Raw genomic sequence first — 14,537 nt, 5'->3', positions numbered from 1 at the left:
CATGTTAAATCTAATTGTCATTCTGTGGCTTTGGCAATTAAGTATATTAACCTTAATGGCAATAAAGCAAACTTTAATTAAATTTATCAAGGCTTAGAAACAAAGAGCAGGGCAGGGGCGGAAGGATGGAGCTCTGCAGTCCTATTAAAGCCATGAGACACAGAGAAAGAGTTCGTACTGAAGCATTATTTATACAATCCTAAGTTTTCATCCACATTGTAAATGTACCACATTGACAAAAATAAAGAATTGGCAATTTATTTCCATCAGGTAAATGATGGCAAGCTTTGACTCCAATATCTTAACAAGACCAGAATTGATTATTAGATCATAGGTGTGCTCGACTTTAAGCGGCGCCTTAAGATTTGACAGGTTAATAATGACATCAAAGTACCACAAGAGCGATTCGAAAGCAATACTTTGATGTCATTAGCCTGTCGGTTCTTACAGCACAGCATGAAGTCAAACACAACTCATGTTAAATTATTGAGTCACATGATTTGTTGTAGCAAAATCACATGATACTGGTCTAGAAACAACATTTTTTTTGTTTTATTTAAACATTTATCCGCCTTAGCGATGTAAATTATGCTTATTTTAGAAATGTAATTCTCATCTGATTGTTTGTATGTTATTATTATTCACAATTTACTTGAATGGAAACCTGGTTCATATCATTTTTCAATGCTAACATGCACACACATCTGCCTCATTATACCTTGTGTGTCATTCAACAAACACACCTGAACAATTAATGTTTGATAAATCTGTCAGCGATTTACACATAAAGACGCACACATGCTTGTACACAGACACACATGCCAAAACTGCCTCTCTAACATCATTTGTCGTGTGTTTTTGTGTAGGATTATCCATGAGGATGGTTTCTCTGGTGATGATGTGAAGCAGTACAAGCCCGTGGTCTACAGCAACACCATTCAGTCTCTGGCTGCTATCGTGCGTGCCATGGACACACTGGGGCTGGAGTACGGAGACAAGGAGCGTAAAGTGAGTACAACACAAGTCCAGATAAGCTGTACAGTTTGTTAAGAATGACATTCCCATAGAAGGAATTGTCTATAACGCTCAGGGTCGAATTTAATTTTACTGTGAAGCAAATACCTATTTTCAAATTGGAAAAATTATTTGGCGACTTAAGAAATAACCAACCACCACTATATGGACTGGCAGTATGAAATATAAAGTTAATGATACAATGCACTGTCTATTTCATCAGATTAATTGTAAATAATTACATATATTAACTGTTGCTGAGAAAACCCATCAAAGATGCATTTTGCTCCATTTGGGTGGCATTTTAAACTTCATTTATTTTAATTATGGGAAGATTGTTTCACATTATATGAATGTAAGTATGGCTTAGAGGGCATTTAATATTGTTTCTTAATAATTGTACTTTTGAACACATTAAATTAACAGCCCTTCACACAATGCTGCACATTGTCTGCAATGATATGAGAACACATTTTTCAAGTTTTGACCTGTAAGTGTACAGCATGTTAATGTGGAATGAGTAGGATGATGAAATGGTATTAAAGATATGTGTTTTGATATGTTTGACCATTCCACTATGCAATACAAATACAAACACAAACGGAACTGCCAACTATAAGACACAAATCGATCTATATACATACATACATACACATATCTGCCTGTTCCATACACACACACACTGCAGTATGAACTGTTAAATGTAAGATGAATCAGCAGCTGAGTCAGATAGCAGGGGTCAGTAAAATACAGGCTTAGCATCTTTAGTGGTAAACCAACTCGTTTCTTCTGAATGCAGCAATGATCTATTACTAGTACAGTATAAACTGGTTTCTGTGATTTCTGAAATGAGTATTCAAAAAAAGGGGGAACATTATACAACAGTACATTAATAGCTTGTTTCTAAACAAAGTTTGAGATATTGCATGAGAATAGATTTTAATAAATCTCAAATGCAGATTAAAACTATTAGCCTAATCTTGCTTGAAGATGAATAGATTTTTAAATGTTTAGACAATGTTCATTATTAACCACGATTCAGAAATATTTACAGAAAAATTGCAAATGGACATTTAAGAAAGTCATATGACTGTGCTTCACCAAAGCATGTAATCGAAAAAAAGGTGATGTTGAACCATTGATAGACTCTACCCACAATACATAATACCTTAAGTATACCTAAAGTATGGGTGTATTCACACCTAGTTCGTTTAAGCCCTTCAAACGCTCTCAGAGGAGTTCAGGGTGTATATGTGAACAAACCAAGTGATCTCAGACCCCCCTAAAAGGACCCAAAAGTGAACCGAATTTAGACCACGTTCTGGAGGTGGTCTGAGTACGGTTCGCTTTTGGGTTCTTTTGTGGTTTGATTTCTTTTTGATATGTGAAATCATTGAGGTCCCGGTCCGCTTTGCGTGTCTTTTGGACATTGTATCAAAATCAAATGCTGCAGAGAAAGCTGGGGTCTGAGTTCTTATTAAGTTGTGATGTGAACAAGAAAGGGTCTGAGATCACTTTAGTTCTGAAGAGGACTAAAAAAAGAACTGGGTCCTCTTTTGAGTCCACTATAATGTGAACACCAATAAGACTGCAGTCACATTCGGCTAGTTGCTTTTCTGGTTCACTTTAATTGAACTGGGTTTGGTTCTTTTAAAATGAACTGTATGTGAAAACACCCTATAAATGAAATAATTTCAAGGTTAAATGGCTTTGTTTGTAAAGATTTTTCTGATAAACTTTTTATCAGTGAGAAAATAAGATTCATAATACCGTGGCGCCCATTTCCTGCTTTTTCTGCATAATGTCATTGAAGTCATTGGGCCTAGCAGGAAGTGATATTTTATTTTAATTAAACCAAAAGCTTCGTCTGAAATCTAGCAATCATCGATTTTGATATTTTCTCTCTTGAGAAATTGAAAACCTCCTTGTTTCCAGGTTGAGTTACATGTCAGTAAGCTGAGGTTGAAAGACACCATATCTGCGTACCCGTAAAAGAGGTTATAGATAGCATATGGCATTATGTGTCAATGCGATTGAAAGTGACTTTTACTTTGTTGGTTAGCTTCTAAGTTTATGTTTGATAGAGGTGTCCTTGAATTTTCTTTAGTTAGCTTGTTGCAGTGCATTCATGCATTGTCTCTTTAGATGCTGAATTTGACTAAAACAAGGTATCTTATGATAATTAAATCAGCACAGTTAAGTAAACGTCTTTGTGTCTGGACTTGTGTCTAGACATCTATGAGGTCTTTCAGTCAGCTCTAAAGGTTTGGTCCAATGTGAAGGTAAAAACGAATGCATACCAAAGCTACTTTGCATACATACGCTTATGCTGAGAACCAATCACACGTCCACACAAACTCTTTGGCCCTCTGTTGCTTCAGGCTGTGGAGGCCAGCTGGCTCACACCTTTTTAATTTGAGGTGAGAAGCTTTTATTGGAACTGCTCTCTCAACAACTCCACTCATGTAGATCTCTATGTCCTTTCTTTCTCTCTGTGGGTCTCTCGCCCCATCTTATTCCTCCTTTCTTTTTACCCTCTCATCGTTTCACCTTCCCTCTCTCTTCTTTCCGTCGGCCTTTGCATGCAATCTCACAGCCCCCTCTCTCCTCCACATCACCCTCCCAAATCTCCTCTTTCACCAATCTGGCTCTGTTGCCATGGTTACGTCTTGTTTTTTCTCTCTCTCAACACATTCCACAAGTCTGTGTCCATGGGCAATGTCACTCTGATGGACTCTGCCCAGCATCAGAGATAACCATGTGACCATCCATGCTGCATGTGTGACTAGTACGCCGCACCCTACACTCCTGTGTAGTATGTATGTCTGAAACCACACTGTAAAAAATTTCCCTGTAAAATAACAGTAAAGAGCTGGCAGCAGAGACGCCAGCAGTATACTGTTATTTTTACGGTATTTATACGTAAAATGACTTTACGGTAGTAGTCTGTAAACCAGAAAAACTGTATTGTTCTGTATTTATATAATTTACAGTAAAGAGCTGGCAGCAGAGACGCCAGCAGTATACCGTTATTTTTACAGTATTCATATGTAAAATGAATTTACGGTAGTAGTCTGTAAACCAGAAATACAGAATACTTCTGTAGTCACACTACTTAATTAAATAATTTCACAGTCTAATAAAGTAAAAAATAAATGCATTTTTCTGTGATTTATTTAGAAACTAAAATAATATTGTTTAGGTTTAAAGTAACAATCTAAACAATATTATTGTAATTTCCAAATAATCACAGAAATATGCAGCATTTTTTAAATAACATAAATTTAGTCTCTAAAAATTCTTCATTGATATTTAAAATATCATTCTCCCATGAACTTGCCCAATGAATTCCCAGGGCTAAAGACAACTGCTTAAGATATGCATTATTGTGAATATTATGCAAAATAAGCAACAAAAACTTTCAAATCAAACACCTTTATTTCAAAGAGAAATGTCAATGTCAACATGAATACAAAAAAGGAAAGAAAATAAATCCTGTTGGACAATGCTGAAAAAGCTTTCTAGTAGTAAACAGAAACAGTAGTTTCTTGCTTTAGACTATGGCAATAAACGTACGTTCTTAAATTGCTCGTCAGAGACTGCCCCTAATCCTAACCAAATGTGAAGGGCATAACCTATAGTTTACTTTTTAAAAACATACCCAAGGCCATTTTGAAACTATTATAGTACAGTAGAACATTTTGTCAGGATGTATCAATAATAAGCATAAAAAACATTTAGGATGAAACCGTATAGGCACATGTGCCACTGCAAGCTAGACTTGCAGGTTACCTCTTAAAATTTTCCTGTGAGGTAGGTTTGTGTTTTTACATCTTAGTTCTTGTGGATCCAGAAGAGACGATCATCACTTTAGTAGCCGCTGTTCCTCTCTGCAGCATTATTCCAGTGCTGCCACTGTCAAAGAACAAAAAACAATCATACTCATAAATAAACTAAACAATCACGAATGTAAAGTATAAACTCCAAGCGAATGCTTATAAAGTTAAAAATACCAGTATAATTGTGGCAATGCCAGACTGTCAAAAAAATGAGAGAAAGATTATATACTCACCGATCTATATGAAGTTCCATTAAAAAGTCAAGGAGATTCTTCAGTAGCATGGCCACGTGTGTATTTAACTGCAGAAGACGACTTCTGGACGATCACTCCTTTCTTCTTAGAGACAATCTTGTCTGATGATTTTGGCATTTGTTCCTCTCTCTTGATTTATATCGATGAAGTGCCTAAATCAAAAGCAATTAATTGTTTTTTTGTCTTTCGTCATTGCACAAATTGAGTGGATTTAAAGGAATAGTCTACCCTTTTGCCCTATTAAACTATGTTATTACCTCAACCTAGACAAATTAATACATACCTATCTTTTTTCAATGCGTGCACTGTACAACATGTTGTGAATGTGTTAGCATTTAGCCTAGCCCCATTCATTCCTATGGTACCAAACAGGGAAGCCACCAAACACTTCCGTGTTTTCCTTATTTAAAGACTGTTACATGAGGAGTTATACCAGTAAGTATGGTGCCACAAAATAAAACTTTTTTTTGGTACCATAGGAATGAATGGGGCTAGGCTAAATGCTAACACATTCACAACACGCTGTACAGTGCACGCATTGAAAAAAGATATGTATTAATTCGTCTAGGTTGAGGTAATAACATAGTTTAATATGGCAAAAGGGTTGACTATTCCTTTAATGACATCAAATGGAATTATAATAAAGTCTATAGACCGTTTCAGCGGTAACAACATAAACAAGCCGCTGTCGCGGTCCGCACGTAACTTCCGGTAAACTCCGCAAATAATAAATAACAACAAATTCTTTAAACATAGTTTATTTATATAACAAGCAAACAAAACAACACATAGATTACCTAGGAAACCAAAACATTTGTTATTTTCGACGAGGCATTTGTTCAAGAGATCAGTTTAGCAACCAGTCAGACCATTAAAAAAACGAAACCGGAAGTAAGGTTCGGATCCAGACGTGTATCACGTGCGTCCGATGAAACCATCTATACCCTGTGTGTGTGTGTGTGTGTGTGTGTGTGTGTGTGTGTGTGTAGGTGTTGAGGCTTGAAATGTACAGTACTAATTCCATTTTATGCATAAAATACAAACACATTAATTTAATTGTATATATCTATATAATGATGGCAGGGATTGAAGGGGTTTACCTCTGAATGAATTCCAGAGGGCAGGCTGTCTCATCTTGATACTGAAGGCTGAAAATGTAGTAGGTTGCAAACATAGCAGCAAGTCCAATTGCAAATGTTGGTGTGATGCCCTCAGAGCCCTTAAAGGTGATCATCCAACCCTTAATTGTGACTTGCCTTGTTGCACTTGAAACTTAACAACATGGAAATACTTGTTACCTTGTGTAAACATTTGTAAACTCAAGATGAATGGATAAAATATACAATGTGTCTATCAATGATTATAAATTAAATGTATATTACCAGGTATCAGGCGAGGACTTGCAGGAAGACTGAGAGTTGTCTCAACGTCAGCTGCAGTGGCAGATACCTGAAGGGAACAAATACATTATCCTTACCATAATAAGATTTTTAAGAAGAAAATTTATAAAAAGGACAATAATTAGTAAACACTAGGTGGAATGTAACCAAGACGTGAACGAGGTACCTACAATCAAACTTCTAAATAGATTTGACATTCAAAATTTAAAGGGTAACAATTTATTTTTTTAACTCCATGTTGTCACACGTAGCTTACATGCAGCTTCCTTTGAGCCAAAAAAATATTTACACCTCTCTTTTTACATATGTAGTAGTACTCCCACAAACTAGTACACACATTGCATTCACAAAGAGTCCAGAAAGACAATATTTTCACACCAATTTGGCGTTTAAAAAGAAAAATGCAAAGCCTTGACTATTCGACTTTAACCAAACTACAATTAGCTTTATTTTCTTGTTAACTGTTTGTAAAACACTTTTCATTAAAAGTCGACACAAACAAAATAAAACTCACCAAAACCATCTTGGATAGTCGATGTTCAAATAATCCTATGGTTTGGTTAAAGTAAATTTTTTAATAAGTGTTGTTTCTCAAATTCAGAAGTAGCCTACGGCTAACTTTATACCAAAATTAAACAAAATACCACTCAAAAGTAATATTGTTTTGGCTATTCAAATCTAAGCCTCACTGTTCAATGACATGTTTAAATCCCTAGCAAGAGAAGCTTCTATCAGTTGATATCAAGCATTTTTGGCAATATGAATAAGATTTGAATTACCGTTTCATTTGTAGATGCAAGACCCGATGAATTTGATGAAGAACACTTGAGAATGTGCAGCACGTCATCTAAATTGTACGTCCTCTTCTGGAAAATCTCCAATCCAAATAATGGTTCCCGAAATTCCATCCAGGGGTTAATGACAAATTACTTCTGTATTTTTTTAAAGAAAATTGACCAAAAGCAAAAGGCTAGCCTCAATTTATAAAACTAATATTGCTTCTGACCGTGCTCCAAATTCCCCAGTCAACATGCATTTTCGAGAAAATACTGTATTGTCCTGTAATTTAAAACATCAACTTACTGTTGAGGGCCTCTGTCTTGTTGCTCCAATTTAAGCAGCCCACAATGCATTGCTAATTACAGTACTAAACTGTTTAACATGAAAACAGTATTTTAGTGTTGAAAATTGGCTGTAAATTTACGGCAATTGCTTACAGTGCAAGTATGCAATAAACACTATGGATGGACACTTTTCCAACCGATGAGGCTATGGTTGTCATTTTTAGACTTTATTTTATGGCATGACACTCATCGTGTGTGAGCCCCACACAGCTGTCCTGCTAACCAGGCTGGTATTTTTCTAAAGCTGAGGATGTAATGGCAGATTATGTGGTAGGAATCCATTCACCCTATTTGGATTTATGGCTCACCGTATACTCAACACATGATCTGATGGCGTGTCATACTGGTCCATTACGTTATAATTTACTAAAATGGCTGCCGCTCTGAGCAGAATGATCTCCGTAGCGCCCACTGTGTCACTGTGACCCTGCCAGGATTCCACACATGTTGAATACGAAATTACACAAATAACTGAAAAAATATTTTGTCTGTCTGTGGAAGGCAAAGGCCGTCTGCCTAACCAGATGGACACAGATGTGCACTTGCCATTTTAGCCCTCTGGTTCTGCTGCACTGCTGTGGCAAAGACCTAAACTCTGCCCAGAAAACCCAAACTGGGTGTCGCCAAACTGCGTGATAACTGCATGCAAATATGTATTCAAAAATCTCCCCAAAAAAACTGAGAAATAGGATTGCAGGAAATTATTTGTTCACGGAGTGAGTAAGTGAGAGAGATGGTGAAAGAAAAACGAAAAGCTCTAAATTAAAAATAATGAATCCTACATAAGGGCTGACACAATGGCAAGAATTCGCCACTAAGGTCATTTCCATTACGCATTAACTTAGAAAGATAAATGTGTGCATGCAAACCATTTAATGCTTATTAAGTGTTACAAAACGATTTTATGGGTGGGATGCTACAGTGCACAAAGAACTTGTTTTTTTTTTTAAGGCAAAACTGATGCGTTTGGGCAGTTACTCGTACTGTATGTGCATAAATCAGGCCTTAGGTCACTGAAGATATGTTGACTAATAGAAGATTTTAACTTATGATGTGCACCTGGATGTAAAAGATCAGCATTTAAAGGATTAGTCCATTTACTTAAAGAAAATGCAGATAATTTACTCACCACCATGTCATCCAAAATGTTGATGTCTTTCTTTGTTTAGTCGAGAAGAAATTATGTTTTTTGAGGAAAACATTCCAGGATTTTTCTCATTTTAATGGACTTTAATGGAACCCAACACTTAATACTTAACGCAACACTTAATAGTTTTTTTCAACAGAGTTTCAAAGGACTCTAAACGATCCCAAACAAGGCATAAGGGTCTTACTGTATCTAGCGAAACGATTGTCATTTTTGACAAGAAAAATAAAACAAATGCACTTTTAAACCACAACTTCTCGTCTATCTCCGGTCCTGAAAAGCGCCATTGCGACCTCACGCAATACGTCATCACGTCAAGACCTCACAGAGGACGAACGCGAAACTACGCCCCAGTCTTTACAAGTGTGGAGAAAGAGGACCGTTCCGACGTTGTTGTATATGGAATGATACTAATTAATGTCTTTGTGTCAGCTTATTGTTTAAAATGGTCCGCAAATGTGCGTTTCATATATGTAACATGTGACCTTTCTGGCGGGTCACAGGACCGAAGGAAGACGAGAAGTTGTGGTTTAAAAGTGATTATTTTTTATTTATTCTGGTCAAAAATGACAATCGTTTCGCTAGATAAGACCCTTATGCCTCGTTTGGGATCGTTTAGAGTTCTTTGAAACTCCGTTGTTACGTGTTGGGGTCCATTAAAGTCCATTAAAATGAGAAAAATCCTTTAATGTTTTCCTCAAAAAACATAATTTCTTCTCGACTGAACAAAGAAAGACATCAACATTTTGGATAACATGGTGGTAAGTAAATTATCTGGATTTTTTTTAAGAAAATTGACTAATCCTTTAATAGCCTATGTGCAGGGATGTTCCCTGAAAGCAATACAAAGGTCATGTGTTTGATCCCAGGAAACATACATACTAAGGAATTAAACGTATACATTAAATGCTTTGTAAAAAAATGTGTTAATGTAATGTAAATGCGGAAACGAACATTCATTCTTTAAATTTCGTTTGGTTTTAGATCAGAAAGGGGTTAGACAGCTTCCTGTCTATACCCAAATCATCATGGATGTACGCAGTTGTTTATTGTGTTGGTATGAGTTTGTGTGTTTCTGTGTATGTGTGTAACAGAGGAAAAATAGTTTGGGAATAAGGAAGAGACTTAGGATATTCCCAACAGTCCTGCGCCAATGCCCCAGTGGTGTTCCCACACCCACGTATTATTATCCAATGAGGAGACCCATCCGCATCATCATTGGCTGAGTTTGATAAAACCTGTATCTTGATCTACCTGTATTCAAATTAGAAAAGTACCTGGTTATGTGGAAGTCTATGACGCACATCTTATAAATAGAACAGTTGTTGGGCTAGTCCTTTGCATGCTTATTGTGATAAATATTCAAATAATTCTTGGTCTGTTAAATGTGCTGCATAAACAATTTTTTTGTGTGTTGCATGAATTTTCCTGTTTGAGGAATGATTTATTATTAAGGTTTTCGCTTATGTGTGCGCTGAACATCTGGTGAAAGTGTATGCACAAATGTGTGTGTTAAAAGATGTTGATAGAACTAATCCTTTGAGGATGTCCAAAACATGCGTAAGGGAGTGTGCATCTGCTTGTACTCAGTTAGGATAAACATTTCGAATGGAAAGCAAAGATGACTGTCCCAGTTTAAAGTCCACTCTATTTTGTAATACTGCTTGTGATGTCTACATCCCAGCCTCCATTTGTTTCTCTATACAGCTTTTTCCTTTGCGGCTGTAGCTGGTGTTGTGAATCAGGCATATGAATGACCAATCAATAGCTCTACATCCCAGGTGAAGTAGTTTATTGGCTGAAAAATGAGCTCTTGTGAAAATTTGCTGTTAAATGAATTTCTTCCTGTTAATATGTAGTGCTTTTAATTTAATAGCTTCAGGTAAAAATATGAGTATGTTTTATCAACAAACAGTAGCAAGTGTACACACTAAAAATACTGGGATATTTTTTAACCCAGCATTTTTGATACAACAACCCTGCATGGGTTGAAATTAACTCTGTATTGTTTTTGTATTTATATTGCCTGTATCAGACCACTAGTATTACCATAAAGTGGCATTTTAACATTCTGATCTTGTCCAGTTTACCCACTTACTTTTTCATTTTGATGTATGTTTTGTGATGTGTTTTGATATGCAGTCTGTAGCATTGTTAAATATAGGAGGGTAAGGTTAGATTTATTTATAGGATGTGTAAATTAATTTTGTGTGAGGGAGAAGGAGAGCCCTTCAGATGTATTAACAGAACCCCATCCCAGCAGATTACATTGCAGCCTCCATTTTAATTGAGACTATTGTGTCAAGTCTCTGGTGTTTGAAATCAGTAATGTCTGGGTCTCTTCTTATAGCTCATCTACACAGATCCCAAATATAATTATTCCTGCTGCATCTTAATTACATATCAGGTTAATCAGTTAATCTCTATGAATTTTTATACCTGAATATAGGTCTGAACATAACCACTCAGTGTGTGATGGATATGTCTGGTGTTCTACCGGTGTCTGCCCTTGCCCAAATTATCCTGCTGTCACACGATGAGACCTGTCCTGTTCGTTCTTAATTTCAGGACAAAAAAAAACAATCAGGAACAAACAGCACCTCAGCCAGATGGTCCCAGTCAGTGGGCTAGTGAGCTGTCCATGTCTTCTGCATATGGCCAGCTCTTATTACCACAGCTACAGCACTCTTTCTGTGCATGCTTGTGTGTTTAAGTGTGAAAATGCACAAGTGTGATTTTAGAGGGTGAACATTTGCCCTTGAGAATTGTTATAATGGCATTACTGACAGCTGTGTCATACCATGAGAAAGAAAATTAAAAAAGAGAAAATGAATTAAAAAGCTCTTTGTTCTGTCTTGTAGAAAATCGAATCTGAATCTCTGCAGATGTTTGCTTTATGGACCACTGGTACATTTCCCCTGGTCATCACTATAGTGACTTGCATCGCTGCTGATTAACTAAAGTGAATCCAGCCTTTTCAGATTATGTGGTAGGAAGTCTCTTCAGGGGTTAATGTAGATCAAAGGAAAATGATTCTTAGCAGCTGAAAAGGTCACATTTTCATAATTTAATTAGAAATGTGTTTTTTCCACATTATTTCTGGTTATGTGTTGTTTTCTCTAATAAGCTATTTGTTAGGCTGACCAATGGCAATGTTTGGGAAACCTTTCTGAATCAATCACTATTTTGTTTGTTGATGCCAAGAAAAAAGAAATTACACACTTGACTTTAAAAGCAGTACATATTCTATTCTATTCTATTCTATTCTATTCTATTCTATTCTATTCTATTCTATTCTATTCTATTCTATTCTATTCTATTCTAGTCCAGTCCAGTCCAGTCCAGTCCAGTCCAGTCTAGTCTTATTCCAGTCTTGTCTATTCTTATTCCAGTCTAGTCTAGTCTAGTCAAGTCTAGTCTTATTCCAGTCCAGTCTAGTCTATTCTTATTCCAGTCTAGTCTAGTCTAGTCAAGTCTAGTCTTATTCCAGTCCAGTCTAGTCTATTCTTATTCCAGTCTAGTCTGGTCTAGTCAAGTCTAGTCTTATTCCAGTCCAGTCTAGTCTATTCTTATTCCAGTCTAGTCTAGTCAAGTCAAGTCTAGTCTTATTCCAGTCCAGTCCAGTCTAGTCTTATTCCAGTCTAGTCTAGTCTTATTCCAGTCTTATTCTAGTCTAGTCTTATTCCAGTCTTATTCCAGTCTAGTCTAGTCTTATTCCAGTCTTGTCTAGTCTTTTTTCAGTCTAGTCTATTCTTATTCCAGTCTAGTCTAGTCTTATTCCAGTCTAGTCTAGTCTTATTCCAGTCTATTCTTATTCCAGTCTAGTCTATTCTTATTCCAGTCTAGTCTAGTCTTATTCCAGTCTAGTCTATTCTTATTCCAGTCTAGTCTAGTCTAGTCTTATTCCAGTCTAGTCTAGTCTTATTCCAGTCTAGTCTATTCTTATTCCAGTCTAGTCTAGTCTTATTCCAGTCTTATTCCAGTCTAGTCTTATTCCAGTTTAGTGTAGTCTTATTCCAGTATAGTCTAGTCTTATTCCAGTCTAGTCTAGTGTAGTCTTATTCCAGTGTAGTCTTATTCCAGTCTAGTCTTATTCCAGTCTAGTCTAGTCTTGTCTTATTCCAGTCTAGTCTAGTCTTATTCCAGTTTAGTATATTCTTATTCCAGTCTAGTCTTATTCCAGTGTAGTCTAGTCTTATTCCAGTCTAGTCTAGTCTTATTCCAGTTTAGTATATTCTTATTCCAGTCTAGTCTAGTCTTATTCCAGTCTAGTCTTATTCCAGTCTTATTGCAGTCTAGTCTAGTCTTATTTCAGTCCAGTCTAGCCTATTCCTGTTTCTAGTCTAGTTGAGCCCTGCGTTCCAGTTAGTTTTTTATGACCTTACTTCGCTAACTTCCCTCAGTCTTGTTCACTCGGATGTACGTCATTGCATACATTGTACGAGTGCCCACTACTGCTGGAACACTTGATTTGGTTCAAATAGATCGCCCTAAGCCTTCGATCACATGGAAAGTGGAGACCGCCCCTCCATCATTTGAACTGTGCAAAGCCCGAGCCACTGAAGTGACGTCAAAATTGTGTTGCATTGTGGTATATGGAGCTGCCTGAAGTGTACATGTGAAGTAGACTCGCTCCCTCTGTCAAAATCAAGGGAGCGAGGGTCTGTCCATATAAATTTCCCCCGTCCACTTGACGAAGTGGAATGCACTTCAAAATGGCGACAGGGATTCCCCCGAGGGAGTCTTATTCCAGTCTAGTCTAGCCTATTCCTGTTTCTAGTCTAGTCTAGTCTAGTCTAGTCACAGTCCTCCCATGGCTTCTTGTAGCCTGTAGCTACCACGAAAAGCAAATAATAAGTCAGTTGACAATGTGGCGAGCAACTGGGTATTTACTAGACACTCATTGTATATGCCTCTGAAATGAAGCAGCAAACATCAGTGTTTATAGTTGTGTTGGCATATGAGCATTGGAGAGCTTCTGCTGTTTTTTGTCAAGTCAGTGCCATATATCTCATTGTGACAGCATCACTGTTGAATGTTTTAAGAGTAAGTACCTTAGAAAGTGTTCTTCAAAACCAGCACAAATGAAAGGATGAAAGTGTAAAATGCAATATAAAATCCATTTGTGGTCATGAACTCAACCCATAAGTCTCCCTAAGGATTACTGGAAAAAAACAGCCATGTCTCTTATTTTGTTAATAGATGTAAGGTAGCTTTGGGGGATCTTGTGCGGTAGGTGTTGAATTGGTCGCAAAAAAGGAAGATATTTTTATTTATTTATTGCACTGTTAGCACATGTCTGTATTAACTCTGAGAGACACAAACATTCTTGCATTATTTCTCTTTCCATATAGAAAGGTATTAGTTATAAACATTATGACGCATATAGATATTTTGTTTGGGCTTTTAATTTTGCAAGCTTTAAAATAACTATATCTATATAGAATAACTTTATCAGTTTAAAAAAAATTACACATAGGCAAAAATTTGTTTATGTTAATTTTATACATTTTATAGGACTCAATTTACAGTACGCACTTTATGTACTGATCCCTATAACCTTTTGGAGTCACAGTAGTTAGAATAGTGGTCATCAACCCTGTTCCTGGAAAACTACTTTCCTTCAGAGTTCACCTCCAACCCTAATGAAACACACCTGAACCCACTGTTGTGTGAAAGTAAAAGATTTTTGACTGCTCTTTTTGATTATTTGGTAACACAATACATATTGGGAATTAGGATAAACCCTGTCTGCGAAA

The 14,537-nt window shown here is 36.6% G+C and overlaps 1 protein-coding gene across 3 annotated transcripts in view; it reads left to right on the top strand.

Moving 5' to 3' along the window:
- gnao1a (guanine nucleotide binding protein (G protein), alpha activating activity polypeptide O, a) overlaps positions 1–14,537 on the top strand; it is a 98,263-nt gene that overhangs the window by 18,869 nt on the left and 64,857 nt on the right. For all 3 annotated transcript variants that reach the window (XM_065279082.2, XM_065279080.2, XM_065279081.2), the window contains exon 3: positions 867–1,008. In XM_065279082.2, coding sequence (XP_065135154.1) covers positions 867–1,008 — 142 coding nt within the window. The remainder of the gene's footprint in view (positions 1–866; positions 1,009–14,537) is intronic.

Source organism: Paramisgurnus dabryanus, chromosome 9, assembly GCF_030506205.2.
Source record: "Paramisgurnus dabryanus chromosome 9, PD_genome_1.1, whole genome shotgun sequence".
NCBI classification, from domain to species: Eukaryota; Metazoa; Chordata; class Actinopteri; order Cypriniformes; family Cobitidae; genus Paramisgurnus; species Paramisgurnus dabryanus.
Note: the sequence above shows the minus strand (reverse complement) of the source record. Positions and strands in the feature narration are given on the sequence as shown.